This window comes from Poecile atricapillus, chromosome 1 (assembly GCF_030490865.1).
Source record: "Poecile atricapillus isolate bPoeAtr1 chromosome 1, bPoeAtr1.hap1, whole genome shotgun sequence".
Lineage (NCBI taxonomy): Eukaryota > Metazoa > Chordata > Aves > Passeriformes > Paridae > Poecile > Poecile atricapillus.
In genome coordinates, this window is record NC_081249.1 from 91,198,436 (window position 1) to 91,216,781 (window position 18,346).

General features: G+C 43.0%; 1 protein-coding gene across 1 annotated transcript in view; it reads right to left on the bottom strand.

Moving 5' to 3' along the window:
* Positions 1–226: 226 nt before the first annotated feature.
* MAB21L3 (mab-21 like 3) overlaps positions 227–18,346 on the bottom strand; it is a 35,266-nt gene continuing 17,146 nt past the window's right edge. Inside the window, exons 3-7 of the mRNA XM_058862938.1 lie at positions 14,402–14,542; positions 9,572–9,863; positions 7,053–7,234; positions 5,923–6,117; positions 227–3,206 (exon numbers count right to left, since the gene is read on the bottom strand). Of these exons, the coding sequence (XP_058718921.1) occupies positions 2,973–3,206; positions 5,923–6,117; positions 7,053–7,234; positions 9,572–9,863; positions 14,402–14,542 (1,044 nt within the window). The 3' untranslated portion in view covers positions 227–2,972. The remainder of the gene's footprint in view (positions 3,207–5,922; positions 6,118–7,052; positions 7,235–9,571; positions 9,864–14,401; positions 14,543–18,346) is intronic.

The following is an 18,346-nucleotide window of genomic DNA, read 5'->3' on the forward strand; positions in this document are numbered from 1 at the left end:
GATAATAACAAAATGCTGATTTTAAGAGCGAGATCCTGGATCAGTGTTTGTGCTTCAGAGAGACATTGCCCTCTAGTGACCAGAAGGCAGTCTGTGTAAAAAAGACTAAAAACATAATAACTTTTGTACTGTTTTATATGGCAGAACAACACATTCAATTGAAATTTCTGACAGATGGAGTGATGCTGACTGTGGTGAGGACTCAGAATGCAGCAAATACTCATGAAAGCAATGAAAAAGAGAGGGAGAGACAATGGTCATCACATTCCTTCCAGATGTTCTGAACACAGAACTTTTGATTAAACCTGTTTATGTGTGGTTTGAATGTGTGTATTCATCCAGATGCTCACTTTTAAAATAAAAATTATAAATATGAAGCATAAAACTTATTCTCTAGCCAAATTACAATGTGGTATCTCTTTTTGGAGGCAAATCATGGGATGAGGCCATGATTTTGCAACTAGGATTGGTGTATAAGTGAAAAGCTATTTGCAAAAAGTTTACTGTGGTAAGAAATGAAATAAATATTTTTGGCAAGCTTGTTTTTTTTTTTTAATAAGAGACCTCCTGCACAACTCTCCCACAACCACAAAAAACTCCCTCAACAACAAAACTCCACACACTCATGTAGACCTGCATGAGATGATGTAAGGTAGTGTCTCAAAGATGTCTCCGAAAGGAATTCATTCTTGTATTCAACTGCTTCCATGACCATGTGAATCCTTTCCTCAAAGCCTTTTCTCTTTGCCAGTGGCCAGCTGTGTCACATCTTGCTGCTCTGGAGAAAAAGCTGTGGGATTGTTCCTGTGTCTTTGTGGTCAATCGTAATGTACCTTCCATGTTCCAGTGGTGACAAGGACACTTTCTGCAGCAGCATGTGCTAGCTGATGCATTTGCTTGAGTGAACAAGAAGGAAACAGAGCAAAAACTGATCAGACTTGGCTCAAGGCAGGGGTCCATCATTCTGTGCTTATTTTCTGGCTTTGCTGAGTCGTTCCTGGCTGTAAGAGGCTCTGGCAGGGCAGTGGAACATTCCATGTCACGGCTGTGCAGCACACGGTGCATGCCCATGGTTTTGCTTCACAGCAGGCTGTGAATCCCAGCAGCTGAGGACTCTGACACACAGCTGCATCCAAGTTAAGGCATCACCACCAAATGCTGTTCTTTCACCCAGCTATAAAGGGAGATAAATTCTTTACCAGCCACAACTAAATCCCAAAAGGTTCATACATCAGGACAGTAAAATATCAAATTTGGGATTAATTGCGCTGAATGTTTTTCACTGTCCTTGAACAGTTTGAACTGGTTTTGCCCTCCTCTAACTTCAGAAGCTGGCCATTCAACCACAAGACAAAATCAAGACGAAACAAGAGACATTACTTCATTGCCACAGCTGCTTGACTCTGCCTGGCAGATTGGCATCTCCTTGCACTTTACTGAAACAGCTCACAGGAAATCAGAAAGCCACACTTGAACAGGAGGGTGTCATCATGAAACTGACACTTGTGTCCCATTTAGGGAGCCCGGAGAACAAAGGTTTTAGCAAGAAAAGTTAACTGCTCAAAACAGTTCCACACAAGGTAGTTTCCACGTGGAAAGGCGACCTGGAGAGTATTCTGAGGATCTGAGCAAAGAGGGGCCAGTTTACATGGTCAGATCACGTCTATACGTGGTGACATCTGATGCAGGAGACACAGGACCATGACCAGACCAGGAGCACACAGCTTGGATCCTTCCTGACCCATATCTACTCTGCTCATAACCTGTAGAAGACAGCCTGCTCCAGAGGCAGAGGCTGTGCTGGAGACTGGTTGTACCGCAGTCTGCCACGACGGGGAGACGCCGCGCTGCAAATGCGCCTCTTGCAGCTCCTTGGGGCGCAATGCAAATCCCACCTCTGCCAGCCCCCTTGGCAAAGGACTTATTTACTTTCCTGCACAGATGTGACAAAAAACCCCCACCAAATCAAACCCAACACACCCCCCCCCCCCCAAATCTTGGTTAAGTTTCAGCAATTTAATAACATTAAACCCACCATTCTTTATATTAATTCTAAAGCTCTGTTCTTTTGAAATACTAAAATTCATTTTCTTTTGAAACATCCACAAAATTAAAAGCACTGGGGGTCTTGGAGCTAAGAGCCTCTGAAAAATATTCTGCACTGCACCCAAAAATACGTGGGTGCTAACACCTAGGAAAAGACCTGCTCCTTGTCCAGCCTGCTGGATAGAGCCAGGGATGGGAGTGAAATCTGCCCTGCCAAAGCCCCCTGACTGTATGGCACTAACACAACTGGCAAACAGGAAAAAGACATATTTGAAGCAATTGGAAGAAAAATATAAGTGAAGGAGAGAAAAATGAAGAGGCAAAACCCACTGTTCCTCTTCTTGCTTCCACTGAGCTCTGCAACACTAGCAGCATGGTTAAATTATTCCTGGATCCTACTGGAGCAGGACCTCACTGCACTGAATTTCCTCTGAGAAAGCTTCCAGCTTCAGAACACCTTGGAAATGTTCCTCTGCCCCTCTGGAGAGCTGGCCTGTGAGGTAATTAGGCAATTAAACTGACTGTCCTTGTGAGGAAGGCGATTGCAGCAACAGTGCATGAGCTAGGTTACAGGGGCAGCAGAGCGAGACTCCTTTGCGCTGCCTTTCAGCTTAGGTGCCACAAGACTGGAGACACAGAACGAGGCAGTTGCCTGCTCTGACACAGAAAGCTGGGTTTCACTGGCTGTAGCTTCCAGGCAGGCTGTCACTGTTGAAAGCAAATTAGATCAGCTGGGCATCAAGTGATACCTCCCATCAGTTTTCACCGCCCACCGCTGCCAGCTCAACACTTCTCTTTCGCGCTGCATGTGCCAACTGTCTCACAGAGCCAGCTGCAGCATCAACTGGAAGGACACGGAGAGCAACCACAGGTGGGGAGAGGAGCTGGGGGATCGACTCGGGGTTGGGATGAGACCTTTGCCTGCCTTAGTCCAGGCAGAAAACGGGATTCTCCAAGAAGATCGCGAGCTTGCTGGCCACCAGGTCCAGGTCACTGGTGTTGGCATATTTGAGCAGATTGGTGTTCTTGAGAAAGTAATGCTTGAGGAAGTGCTGGCTTACACACTTGTGCAGCTTCTGTACCAGCCTCAGAAAGGCTTCAGGGAAGCAGCGCCAATCCTTGGTGCGGGGGTATTTTTCACACGTCCAGAATAGCACTGTCTGCAAGAAGCAGATGGGAGAGAAGATGTGTTAGAGGTTCTGTCGAGGGCTCACACAGCTTACTAAGGCACTTCTAGTGCTGGTGAATGGCTGTCAGCCTTGGAAATCACAGAGACTCGCGCTGCTACCTCCCTGTGTTAATGTTTCTGCAATGGAGGGATCCCAGCTAAAGTCTCCTCTGGGGACCAGGAAGAGCAGCTTGGAGGTGCCTAGTTAGGATCTCTCCCAAGAGGAGCCACTCTCCACTGACTGAGCCAGGAGCCCAAGGAAAATGATCTTGCCAAAATAATCTTTGCCTATTTGCCATCCTCCAGCAGGAGCCTCTGTAGAAATGCCAGGCATTTTAGGCTGTAGAAAATGGCCTGTTATGCAAGGGTACAAGCCAGCAGATGCAAGGACGGACAGAGCATAATGACATCAAAATAATTATTTGTTAGCTTCAGCTGTATTTGTGCTGAAGATAGACAATGATCTGCATCCTAAACAGACTGAGATTCCAAGAAGCTATTGCAGGTGCAAGGCTTGCTTTCTAGTCAAATCCTGCCTGTTTTTTTCTGACATGTGATACTTACTGCATGTCTTCTGTTTCTCCAAAATGATTTTATGCAATTTAACATTTGAGAAATACACAGTTAAAATAACAAAATGTGTATGAATATTGCTCTTACAGTATTATTTTTACACTGCCCATGTCACATTTTTTCAGACTTCCTCATGACTGAGAAGAATTTTCTCAAGGAACTTAGACTTACTGTACCAAAAAAGCCATACTGACTGCCTAGGTCAGCCTGATTAACTTTTTAAAGTACTAAATCACCTATCCTGTGTTCAATAATTCTGCTAAGTCCCCTAACTTTCCTCTGAATCCAAATTATATTTTGCAAATTCAGCTATCCAGAAAGAGACTCACAGGCACTGAGAGAGGTGGCAGAACCACAGCCTTCAACTTGTCTGTTTCTCCAGAGGTAGAATTTAATCTTTTCATAGTTGTACTGCTGACAAATTTCTTCTCTAACAGTTTTTCAAATTTGAAAAATTTTTTGTTCACAGCAGCAGTAACCACAAAGCCTTTCCCTGAATGTCATGAGGGAACAAAGACAAAGTGAGGAATTCAAGCTATAACTCTCTGAGAGCTGCTCCTTGAAGACTTGCAGAGCAGTTGCCTCCTGACACACTACAACTACTTCAGCAGGCAGCAGTTGTAATGAAGTTTCTGGAGGCAAGGAAAACAGCGCTGCTTTTTCAGCCAGGTGCCTGAACAGGTGATTTATCCCCAGCATTTATGTCCCTAACTGCCTGCTCTCTACCAACAGCATAGAGTTGGATTTCAGAATGTACCTAGATCTTTTTGAAATTGCAGGTCTTGAACTTCATTCCTATGAAGGGCAGTTACATGGTCCTCTCTGGCTTTCAGAGCTTCTGGGATGCAGATTTCCTCTGTCATAGAGGATCTTGTTTAATCCTAATTGTTTGATACCTTTGACAGGGGCAACCTGAGAATGTTAAGAAACCTAACACTAAGCCTCTGCTCAACTGCTTGTTTATCCACTGACTGTTTCTCTCATTTTTCTTTTCTTCCTGTTTTTCTTTCTAATGTGAGTAATTTTGAAAAATTCTTTCTGTCTGGTAAACCAATCCTCACTTGCCATAAAAGCCAGAAATACAGTTACAGAAAAGAACTGAAGATCTTCTAAATAGTTTCTTACTTTAACAAGAGTCAATGCAACAGCACTTCTTGCACATCTGCTCCTTCAGCCAGGGAAAAACATTGCTCCTAATGGTTAAATGGCTTTCCACTGTCTTACATATGACAGTTTTCCCACCAGGTTGTTCTTACAGGCACTGAAGAGTTTTGCATTCAGCTAAGCTATAATCAGCCTCATCAATTTTAATTTTTTTTACTCCATCTTTACTTAGAGTAGTGCCATGACTGTAACCGCATTTGATGGTCACCAGCTTTTTCTTCAGGAAAAATCTTAGTATTGCATCTGGTTTTGGCCACCAAAAGATCAGTAGCTACTGTAGGAACCTAATGGCTTGAGGATTCTAGGTGGGAAAAGTACAGCCTCTCCCTGGCAACTCCAGGAGAATGAAGTCCCAGAAAACAGGATTTTTAATCTATAATCTAACAAATGGTGCTGCCTGTGGCCAACCGGTGTCTGCAGCTGTCAGATATGGGGACACAGTAATAGCAGAGTCTTCTCTCTCTTCACAAATCTTGTTTGAAGCCATTTTGAACTGAAATAGGTTCAGGGAGAATGCCACCACCCCTTTAACTTTTTCTTCCCTTCCTACCCCAGGTGAAACACCACCAGAACTGTAGTTTGCACCTAACTCATTAATAATGCTCACCTAAGATAGTTTTGTTTGGTGCATATCCACAAAGAAAAAAAGCACCATCTTCCAGCAGAGAGACAGATGGATACAGATGGCTAGGATAATCAAGAAGCAAGAAGTAAGTGTGCAATTACAGACAACAGTACAATGTGAAGTCAAAACAGACCAGGGGCCTCGACTCTGTGTTGCTGCAATCATAATATTCCTACAGGTCTTGGTTTCTTATTGAAGTTTGGAACACATATTTAGTGAACTCCTTGCCACCATAAAGCAATGAAAAGGTACAGCAGATTTGACAGTTACCTCAGAAGTTACACAGATGCCACACTGATTTACACCACAACATTCTGACACTACTGGATATCAGGGTGATACCTACCTGAAGGTGATAAGCTGTGATGACAGGCTTATTTCCAGCACACCAGACATCTTCCTTCATCTGCCTCATGACCCTGAAGCACTTCATGCGACAACCACCATCTTCATCAAGTCCCTCCATGAGGATGTGCTCAGCACGGGAGAAGCACAGCTGCCAGTGATAGTTAGAGCGGGCCAGGAGGTCGAAACCCAGCGACTGTGGAACAATAGGGGAAGTGTGACAGCAGATCAGAGCCAACTTGTCCCAGAAGTGCAGAGAGAGGTTACAAAAGCATGTGTGACATCTCTCAAAGCCTATTCTAAATAGGGTTAGCAGAGGCAGCAAACATGAGGCGTGCTCCCATCTTAATGCTTTGTTGAATAAACACACATTTTGCATTGTTTCCTTGTGTTGTGGTATCAGTTATTGCAGGGAAATCCTGTTCTAGAGCCATCAGGCACAGTACCAGCATTGCCACTAAAGCAGAGGTGCAGCTCTGTAGGCACTTTGCTCTGGAGAAGGAGGTTGTGCATAAGAGGGGAGCAGGACTGGAAGGTGGAATGGGATCTGCAGGAACATGGCAGATGTACTGCTGACAAACTTCTTCTCTAACTGTTTTTCAAATGTGAAAAATTTTTTGTTCACAGCTGCAGTAACCACAAAGCCTTTTCTTGAATGTCACCAGGGAACACAGACATAGTCAGGAATTCAAGCTATAACTCTCTGAGCGCTGAGCTGAGTTCTGGCTGAGCTGAAGTGCCAGAATCCAGCTGTGAATATTGTAGGGAAAGATGGGATTGAGCTGGAAGGAAAACTGCAAGACAGCAGTCCATTTGCTGAAGTCCTACATGAGGCAGAACAAGAATGGTGCACCTTAGAGGTGTGTGATGCAGGCAGAACTGTTTGCTAGAGACTCACGCAATAAAAAGTTAACTCATATTTTTTCTACAGAATTCACCACTGTAAGTGGGGGGAAAACAAAATCCAAATAAAATCTGACAGAATATTTTGAAACATTGCTTCTCTCTTTAGAGAACATATCTTCTAACCCTACTGCCATCACCATGCAGTTCTTCCTTTGGGAAAACACTGTCAGACACCTGAGAGGTGAATTCCATCCCAGAGTTAAGGGTGTACTTTATACTGTTTACCTTGATGCACTGCACTTTTTCCTGAGAAGGCCAGCGCTTAAGGCAACGAGGCCACCGGGCTTTCTCAGGCCAGCAAGTTGGAATCTCCACAGCAGGGACCAGCTCCACCTCAACCTGTGATTCTGATGTCTCCACAGCCACTCGGACCACTGAGCTGAAGCTCTCCAGCACTGTCACTTTACCTGTGAAAGAGCAACAAGAGAAGAAAATATAGATAAAAAGGTCCTTTTCCACAAGCCAAGCAATAGCCTGTCTAGGACCTTGCAGTTCTATTGGTCTGTCTTAACACATTCTCTTCAAATAAGGCATAAAAAATATTAGAAAAACCTAAATCTATAAAAGTCCTGAGGAATGAGAACAGGAAGATGAAAGAACCAAGTTCTTAACTTTACACTCAATTATCATGCTTTTTTTTTTTTTTTTTTTTTTTGTTTGTGGGTCCTCTTAAACCCTAGGATCAGCTTCTTAAAAATAGAGCCAGACAAGTGGTGCAACCTAACATTTCTAATGGTACACTGCAAGGAGAGCACTGCAGATTGGAGAGGACCAGATGAACACTTCCTATGTCAAGATGTTCTTCTTCATTCAGAGGACCTGAGATGAGACCCTTGCCAGATCACACTTACCACTGCCAGTCATTCAGAATGTTTTGTGCAGTATCTGTATGGTTTGTTTCTGGAGATCCACTTGCACAGAAGACAATATCCGAATTTATGGTCTGTTGTGCAGAGCAGTCACACAGAAAATACTAACTGCTACATCACTGCAAGTGCTGAGTGTTAAGAAGAGTTAGTTCCAAGGTAATTTGGAGGAAAGAAGTTCCCTGAGTGTGAAAGTAGAGTGGCTTGTCTCCAGGAACAACACGATGTAAGAGTACAGAAGGGAAAGAAAGCTGCAACTAACAGATTTTGTGGGCTATTTCCTGTTGGTCCAGTTGAGTTCATGGAAGAAGTTTCTGTCCCAGTCAGTCTGGCAGGATCACTGTCCCTTCAGCTCTGCCATCTGAGCCAATTGTGTGTTCATCCTCTAACCCACTGAAGTGAAAGCCTCAGCAGACAAACATAAGCAGTTTAAAGAGCAGTGTGTTATCCCACCTCATTTTGATTGCATGGGCTAAGGAGCAACTCATGGGCTGAATTACCTTGCAAGGAGTGGAGTCCATCCCAATCAGAACTTCATAAACCTCAGAAAATCTATGTGCTATTTCCCTGCTGAGCCAAACAAAACAGGAACTGTTCTGTTCCCAAGCTCTCAATAAGGATCTCTAGCAGCTGAAAAGTGTTAGAGCAACCACCGTGTCAGCATGTAAATATGTTCATGGCATTTCCAAAAGCATTGCAATGCTTATACCTATTTTTCCACTAATAAAAAGTGAGACACCTCAAAAACTGATTTTGCTGGTGCTGGAAGAATTAAAAAACAGAGAAGCAAAGAAATCAGTGAAGTTTTTGTGTAACTTTGGGAGTGGGATGAAGGAAGTCCATTCTTCACAGAAACAAACAAAATGGTAATTGCTTCTCCTTACTTCATCTTAGCTCATCTCCTCCCAGCAGACCTTACAAAAAAGGCATCAGAATCATCAACCCAAACATCACTCTGTGGGGTCCTTGCAAGTACCTTTCCTGAAACACTCAACTTTCACTCAATAACTTGATGTGACTGCTGCCCAACACAACAACTTTCACATCAGTAAAGTCTAAGAAGCAAGCCCGTTCCAGCTGGTCTTTCTTGTGAGCCTCAATGGTGAAATTTCATTCCTATCCACCTTTCCCCTCCAATGATAACAAGTATTTCCTGAAAAAAATACCATTATCTAGCAGAGCTTGACTTTAACGTTCTTTTTTCCTGTGACTACAATTCAGAGTGCTATCAGATGAGTGGAAATAGCTTCTATTGCTCTGAAATGCAGAAGACTCATTAGGCTACTGATGAGTAAGGTCATCCTGGAAACATGCTATAGGAAGAGGCACCACATGAATAGCCTGGACACTGGGGAAAAGAGCACTTGTCCAACATATTTTGCTTCAGTAGAAGTCCTTCTACTTGGTTCCCACCATCCCATACTGGAAAGCTGTGGGCAGCAAAGGTTTCCCCAGAGCATTATCTGCCCTATAAATATCTTCAAACACATTCTTCTCAGACTTATCCGTCTTTCCGGTATCCAATTTTCCTATACTACCTTCCTTGAAAATCTAAATATATTGCAGGTGCTGTAGTAGAGGAAGATTTTTTTCCCCAAATAAACTCCTAAATGTTCTAAAAATCTGGGCTGCCTCTTAGTTGAACTGTGATGGTGATGTTGCTGGAGAGCGTACTCAAATTCCTAAGAAAGGAGTAACATCTTGGGTACAAAGAGCCCAAGAACTACTGAATTCTATCTTCAGTGCAGGTCTGTGTACATCACTGCAATTGCTTGAAGGTTTCCTGGTTTTGGAGGGTTTTGCTTGGCTCCTGACCACGCAAACCAAATACTTTGTGTGTGTGATGGTTTCCCTTTCACCTGTCCCCACCAAACTCACTGGAGAGGTTACAGGAGACAATCGACTTCTCCACCAGCTCCCGGAAGACGATAAGGACTTTGGCTGGAACCAGATCACCTTCGATGTTCACGTCCTCTTCATGCCACTGCTGAAGGCTTTTTGAGAACTGCTCCACCTCCAGCCACTGATGCAGTTCCTCAGGGTCCCGCACGGAGGAGAGGAGCTTGGCTCCATTCACGGTGTAATAGCGCCAGTGCCGTACCTGGCATTCCCTGTAGCCCGTCAGGCCACGCAGAGGAACTGTGATGAGGAACTGGCTGGGTGCTAAGACCTAGGAGAGTTCAGAGAGATTGAGAGGAGACAAGGGCAGATCCGTGAGCTAAAGTAAGGAAAAGAGGGTTGAGGAAGCAGTAGGTAAAACTGGGGGCTTTGAAAAGAAGGGAAAACCATGTTAAACCATGACTAACTGAACATAGCCAGGACCTGCCCAAGGATTACCTTGGAGGCATGCAGATTAAAAGGAAATTGTCTTAGAAGGTGTCTGGTGTGAAGGATTTAGAAGATAAGAGCTCACTGGCTGATTTGTCGCCACACCTGCCATGCTTTCCCCCTTTTCTTGTTATTTCTAGTCTGCAATTGCAGACTTGAGATGCAATAACCAGTAGCTTCCAAGGAGCAGGAAGGCATGAGAGAATATGTTCTGAGATCCAGCCAGGGGAAACCCAAATAGTGCTAGTTATTATCTCAGAATTGTTACTTGATATAAGCCCTGAGTTCAATACTAGTAATAACTATGGCAGAAAGTGCACCTTTCTGATCTCTTTCAAAGTCCACTACAGACATTAGCAAAATAATGCTATGGCCCATTAATTTTACAAGCATTTCATCCTGTTTGACTGGCCTTTAAAGGGACAGACACAAGGCAAGTGACATGCCTGAGCCTACAGAGGCAGTGTCATCCTCAGAAGTAAGTCCAGGTCTTGGCCAGATGTAATGTATGGAACTGCATCTCCTGATGATCATGATAGAAACAGTGTAAGGGTGGAGGCAGCAACCAATGGACAAGGAAGCCCTGAACAGGCTTGTTTGCAAGCCAGTTAATTTGCCTCACTTGGGGAACAACCATTTTCCAATAAAAACCAGTTCTGAGACACTATTTGCAAGAAAAGAATAAAGTGACTCAAATACCACAAAACATCATCTGTCTGGCCCAGGGCATAGCCAGACATGTCCAAGTGCTACTTTGGAAGCATCAGGCAGTTGTGGCTCCAGAAGGTGTGTTCAAATTGCTTCAGGTTTTTACCATGTTGGCTTGGGAGCTTTTCAAGTCCACTTACCAAGTTAGGCTACCAAGCCTAACTTACCCTGGCATAAGTAAGGTGAAACTGCTGCATGAGCACATGTGAAGCGACAGCCACTGCCATGAGGTGGTTACACTCATGATGAACAAAACACGCTTGTCGCTCTCCTGTAATAATCCAAAACACTCTGGTCGCCTTCCTCAGCTCAGCTCAGCTGATTTAAAGTGTGACCACAGAGGTGCCAGGACCCTGAAGGCACTAACAGGCTTTACTGTCCCCAGGCAGCCTTTCTGGGACTTTGACCCACACCTTCTTGCCCATGGGTCTGAGACCCCCATTTCAGGTTAGCCCTGGGCTCCAGTGAGTGGGGGAGTGGCTTTGCCTCAGACCTAACTTACCCGCAGACTTTCCTGATGATCCACTCTTGGCTGACCCAGCTGCCCTCCTAGTGTCTGTCTCACTCAGGGACCATAGGGCAGGGGCTGCCTTGCTATGCTCACCTCCTGTCTCTCTCTCTCTCTCTCACAGGGAGCAGCTGGTCTTCTCTGCTCCCTGGCAGGAGATTTGGAAAACAAAAGATGGCCAGCCAGAAGCACAGAAATAGCAAAGAAAACACCAGGAAGCTGCTCTTTTGTCAAATATAAAGGCAGAAGGATGCTGAAAGGATAACATTGCAGACCAAGCTGACCTGCACACATCAGGTTTAGTGGGGCTGAGAAATCCTGTGGGCAGCTCAGAAGCAAGAGCTCCGTAAGACAAAAATACAATGGCTGTCCTGCAGTTACTGTTCCTCTCACTGCCTCAGCCACATTTGCAGGTAAACAACCATTCCCCCCCATACCAAAAAGTTGTCTTGTATGCATTGGCACCCAAGAGATTGCAAAGGGAAGAGCTGCACATGTTGTGTTGTGTGAGTGCCTGCAAATCCAAGTCACAAGGGTTGTCCGCCTGGGGCTTACCAGAAAAAACAGGATACACAAGGCTGGGAATAGCACTGTAAAGCTGGGAAGTTGGTATCTTCTTGGCCTAAACAAATCCCAGTCCCACTCCTCTGCTCTGTCACACAATGGTCTCACACACTATGTGCAGGCCATGGGCCCCAGGAAGTCACAGGCTCAAGCAAGAGTCTCCAATTCTGGGGGGTGTAACTTGTGGCCAGTTCTGCTGTATTAAAATCCTGTCTAGAGTATGCTGGGAAAATTAAATACAACCTCGTTCTTGTGAATCTGTTCAGGGGAGGTAGAAACATGAGGTTAGAAAGAAATTATTATGCTTTGAGGACGAAAAAAAAAAAAAAGCAAGTCTCATGTGCAGAGTACAAAACAATCATGGAAGGATCAGTTTGGTGGGTGAACTTGTCTGGAGAAAAGGGTGTGTGAGGAGGAAACAAGCACAGGGATTGTCAGGCACCAGGAAGGCTTTGTACCTGGATGGATGGGTGGAATGGGCGCTTTCTCCGAAGCATTGCTGACCACTTGGCCAGTAAAGCTGGCTGATCCTGAGAGAAGCAGAAAGGAACACAAGAAACACACAGAAGAGAGAAAGCACGTGCTAGGTCATTCATTCACAGAGCAAAGCTGCAAGCTTCCTTGGATGCTTGGAGTTTGTTAAAGGAAGACCCCCCCCCCATTACCCCCACCTTGATTAAACACTTGGCAATGCCATTGGGCAGTGCAGTACCAGTGATTAGTCTGGACTTCTTCATTATTACTTTACTGGACCCTCCACAGCTTTGCATCAGGCCTGCACAGTTGACAGCTCCAAAAATGGTGGGCCACAACAAAAACAAACACTTAGAACTTTTAAAATTAAATTATCAGTTTTGTTCATCTGAATTTTAATTTAGGTGTTTCATTAAAGCGTGACTTTTTGTTACATGGGTCACAAAAAAGCACTGAATACCTAAAGACTTCTCTTAACTATTCTCCACTCAGCCCTTCATATTTAGAAGGGATCTTGAGGCTTCTCACAAATCTAAATCTCTCACCATGTTGAATTGATTCCTTTTAGCCAGAAGCTGAAAGTTCTGAAAAGTCACTGTAGATTTAACTAGATTTGACAGAAAAAGAAGATGTTGTGAAATTGAACACAGAATAATGAATACATTGACTTTCCCTGGACACAAGTCTTCACTATGTTGAAGTATGTCAGCAACAGTATTAAGTTTCCGATTTTTGGAAGTAAACAGCCCAAACCAAAATAATTTCCCATCAACCCATTCTTTGCTGCCCCCCATACATAGTTAGCCAGATCCTCCTAGTGTTACTTCCACGGATTTCTAACACTGGGTTCAGTTAAGCATGAACAACAGAGCTACCACTTTTAAGGAAATTGATTTTGAGGATTTCTTTCAAGCAGAATTTGTTCACATCTGCATGCTATAACACCAAGTTACTGCTCATAATAGATTGCCTTGGTGGTTTTGTTCTGCTTTGCTTTCCAGAGCAGCAATTCTACCCTGACCCTGGTCCTGTCAGACCTCATTAGCCAAGCAGGTTTGTTCCAGCACAAGAGGTGGCTGGCAGACTGGCACTGAGGAACTCATGGACCAGGATGTGGCACTGTTTTACATCACTGTGGCCATACTTATTGACAAGACCGCATGCTCTGGCATACACAAAATCCCAGAAAAGCTATGAATCTGAATGTCTTTGTTCCCAGGGCAATAGCCACATTTCAGACTGGATGATTATATTTTGCCTCCACCTCCATACCTTTCCAGCAGCTTCATACAAAGACTTTTTCCCTTTCAGTCCCAGAGAGCTGCAAAAGTTGTCTCATGCTTTTACATATTTGCTGTGTTTTGATCTGTAAATGGCTGTGTATTAAATTTAGTATAATGGTTGACATTAGTATTTCAACTACTTCAGAAAAGATGAAAAAGGTTGTTTTGATCTGAAGTTGTCATTGCTGTGATTGTTTCTTGTGTCTTTACTAGTTATTTTTGTGTAACAGAGTCACAAGAATAGGGAGCTTTCTTCTGTCACAGCTGGGACTGGGCATTATTATTTTCATGGCTGAAGGTCTAAAATGGGGAGGCATTTCCCTTCTCCCACTAAAAAAGAAACTCCAATCCATGACAAGGAAAAATGTATTTTTCAGAAGGAGCTTTCTAATGTTCATAGCAGAGGAAGGAATTCTAATTTTTCTTTTTTTTTTTTTTTTTTTTTTTAGTGAGTTGACAGCTTTTCCACCTGTGAAAAATATGAGTCATAGCTCATGAAAGCGTGAGCATTTTTTCTTACGTTACTGCTGCATAAGTTTTACTTTCTGTCTCCCAAAGAGCTTTGGCTTCTGCTTGTGGATTGACAGCTCTGGCAATAGATGCTCTTTGTACACACAGCAGCTGTAAGAAGAGGCTCTGCCTGATTTACCCATCTCTCTTTGATGCTACTCTGGCTGTGAGATGTCCATGAGTGAGTCACTAGAACTCCATAGGGAAGTGTCAGCACATCGTCTGTGGTGTTTTGGCTGAGGTACCTGCCCATACAAACACTTACATAATGGAGAAATCACTTGCTGGTTACCTACAGGCTGCCAGAGAGTGCATTAGAGCTCTTGTTCATACCTTAATGTTCTCATTGTGAATGCCAGAGTTGGAGATAGCCTGGAATCGCACGGCCTTGTAGCTGATTTCTGCAGTCAGCTGCTGGATGATTTTCTGCACCTCCTCCACTGCTTTGGAAACCAGGTAATGCCGCCGTTCCACCTGTCAGTTCCAGGAAAGACACTTCATGTTACAGGTAATTGCAGTCTCTGTCTCCAGTGGGAAGCAGACAAATCAGCTGAAAGCATCCTGAAACATTTGTGCCTGTGGTGCACTGGGAATAAAAATTGTTCCCTGTGTATTGCAATCAATTTGCCGTGAGACAGAGCTGTGAACACCAGAGGATCAATATTCAAGACTATTGAGCATTAATTGATATTTCCATGCCAACACCATTGGATGGAAGGAAAGAAGTTCATTACACAGATATATTTGTTATCAACTACAGCTACAGTCTCAATTCTTTATCCATTGGATGTAGAATACCAGTTACTCCCCTGCATATGGTAGCCATTCTCAAAGCCAGGATATGTTTCATTCCAAGAACTGACAGGACATTAAGAGTTACAGATCTGTCCATCAGTCGGGTGGTAGATGTATGTGGCATCATTTAGATTCCCACCTTACACACTGAAAGTATCCACACTGTCTTTATGGCTGATGTACAGATGAGATTCTCCTCCTAGATAGAGTGAAAGCATCTTTCCAAAGCTGGTCCCATTGGGAACTAGGTGTTTGTGTGGCTTAAAGGGTAGTTCTTCAACTCAAGAAGTAGTAATAGAATGAATTATTGAAAATAATTTCAGTGAAATGTCTGAGTCTTGGAAGGACTGAGGTGAGGGCTAGAAACTCAGAAAAATATAAGATGGACCTGAGTACAAATGAAGGGAACATAAGGGTACTGTCACAATCTGAAGAAGGAGATTCCACAGGAAGAATATGAAGGAATCATGTTAGTAAAGGACATTTAATATTTCCCAAATATCCTTACACATTTACCAAAGTGAGGAGATTCAGCTACTGTTAATGAAGTTCATTAACATATTTGCCATTACTTATACAACCAGAATTACTTATGCAGAGTGAAATATTAAGACTATTTACTGCTCTTTTTTTGGATCATTTGGATGCTTTGTCTCATTTGGTTGCAGCTTTTGCTTTTTTCTTGATTCTTCTTTTTCCTTACCATATTCTACTAAATCTTAAGGCTTGCAGGCAAAAAATAAAAAAAAAAATCAGAAAGAGTTCATCACTTGGCTAAAGTGAATGAGAAAGTATAATTGCCACATCAAACATTAAGTGTTACAGTCTTTTGTTATTATCAAAAACCAAAAGGAAGCAAAAGCCTAAGTTAAAAATTCTATACTCTGAGGGTGGTGAGGCACAGGTTGCCCGGAGAACCTGTGGATGCCCCATCCCTGGAAGTGTTCAAGGCCAGGCTGGAAGGGGCTTTGAGCACTGGTCTAGTGGAAGGTGTTACAGTCCACAGCAGGGAAATTGCATTATATGATCTTTAAAGGTGCCTTCCAACCCAAACCAGTCTATAGCTTTCTAAAATTCCTGTCCTGTTTACTCAGCATCTTCTTTAGCATCTAAAAAACTCTCTTTTCTCTTTTAAAAAATATCATTGACAAGTACTTCTTTAAAAGTCCTTTTGGATGCCTTTATGTCAAATGTTGAACTATCAGTCAAAACCACTCAAGAGTGTTGAAATGTGTCCCCAGGCCCTGGAAGGGGACAAATAGATTCACCTCTTCACAACAAGGGACCATTAAATGGACTAACGTGGACTAGTGCTTGCCTCACAACCAATGAATGGTGATTGACTAATACTGAACTCGAAGATGAGCAGAGTTTGAATACCTTCCTCCCTCAGACAAAGTTAACTACTTTTACTAAGCCTGAATAGCTTTTGGAAGTGGGAAATACCTCAGACAGCAGCACCGTATTCCTTTCACTGGGTTCTCATCCACCCTTCACATCCTGTTTCTTTGCTATTTTAACACCTTAATGAGTCCTTTACATTTATATAATGCCCTTTAATTTCCCTAGTAATTCACCCTCCTCCTCATTCCAATTCATCCTTTTCTCTAAGAGCAGTTTTAGCTACTTACATGTACTTAAAAAAAAAACAAACAAAAACCACTGAAAGATTTTAGCCCATGTTAATTTTCACCTCCTCATCTCAGCTTTCATTTATGGCACTTCTCCATCTGTATCTATACTGTATCTATTTTCTCCACCTTATTTTTGTTCATCCAGAGCAACTCCTTAGAACAGTCCCATAAGCTTGTCTTGCTCAACAAGATACCTAATGGTTTCTCCAGCAAACGAATGGTGAGTGGTAGAGAAATTTGTCCATTTCCAAGAGCTTTTAGGCAAAAAAATAGATTTTTTAAAACTGGAAAGTATAAAAGTATACAATCTCACAGCCCAAACAGAGACCTAGAGTGCTCTCTGTATGCTCATGCTCAGCTTAAGCTCTGTTCTCTCTAAGGGACACCTGCTGAAAACATTTTTTGCTACCTCCAGTATTCAGGGAGAATCCATTCAACCCAGCCTGGCCTCATTTAATTTTGCCTTCATCACCTACTGGTTAGGCTACAGCAGTTGTCATGAATTCTTTATAAGAGTACACACTGAAAAAAACAGTGGAGGGAGTGCCACTAAACACCTCTTTCAATGTGTACTCCCCATCACTGGAGCAGGGATAAAAGAACAATGAGCATGTGACTGACAGAGGGTGCTCACTATAATTAGCTAACCATAATTAGCTCCCTAATCATCCTGTTGGAAAATATAACCTTCCTACAGAAGGAGGGCAAAAAATCAGAAAACAGAATGTAAGCCTGAGGAGCCAAGGCATTTTACCTCAGATACTTCTAGTGGCAGCACAGACACATTGGGAGAAGAGACGTTGTAAAGCCTTTGCTGGACAGACACTTCTGTGACTTACTGGCATTCCCCTTACCAGGTCTTAACTTGAGGAATTGTGCCAAAACAAATGCACAAAAGCTGAATAACAAGGTCAATTAAGATTTTATTAAGGGGGAAGGAAGCAGAATTGGGATTTATTAGGAACTGTTAAGAAGATTTGGGTTTTCTCTTATTTAGCCAGCCGCATCCACTTAATTCGCATTCCAATTTTTCCTTTGATGAGTGGCTTAAGGATGAAATCTCTGGTATTATAGAGATGCACTGCACCAGGTGGTTGACCTATTTCCAAAACCAGGCAATATTTGACAAGCTGAACTGCCTGAAGGTTAGGCAGCATCACTTGGACAAGAGACTCAGAAGCAGGCAGAAACTAAGAATCCATCAGAGCTGGAGGGCTGCTAGAAAACAGACTTTCAGTATAACCTAAAATATTGGCAACTATGAGCCTCACTTAACTACAGTCTGCTTCTGTTCCCTATACTTATGGCTGTCATATGAGCATCTTCCTGTTCATGGCTTCCCTCTGTTCCCTCCTTTGTAGCTCTGCTTTTTAAAACTTCAGAGAAGTGTTGCTGTTATAGCTCACTGAACAGATTCTCATGGAATGATTTTCCTGTGCACCACACTGCACTCCTGAAGAAGGTATATTTCTATGGGAACTTCCATACTTGCCATCAAAACATTCCCATAGAGAAAACAAACCTTTCTTACCAGCCCTTTCATTGTAGTAAAATATGTGATCCTTTACAGAAGAGAAAACCTTACACTTTCTGATTTTGAACTTACTTGTCACTTTGGTATCTTACATTTTGTTAGGGAAAGTAGAGTATAAAACAGGATCTAGCTAAGTACTGTCATGAAACATGTTAGCTTTAAGAAATGTTATGGCCCCCTTAGAGCTTTTATTAAATAGTACTGTTTCACAGAGGATTTTATTCTATTTCATTTCATAATGGGGGAAAAATTGAGTGCTGGAATATCTTATAGAATAGAAAATGAGATTTCAGTCTGCATGTGCTAATGAGACAT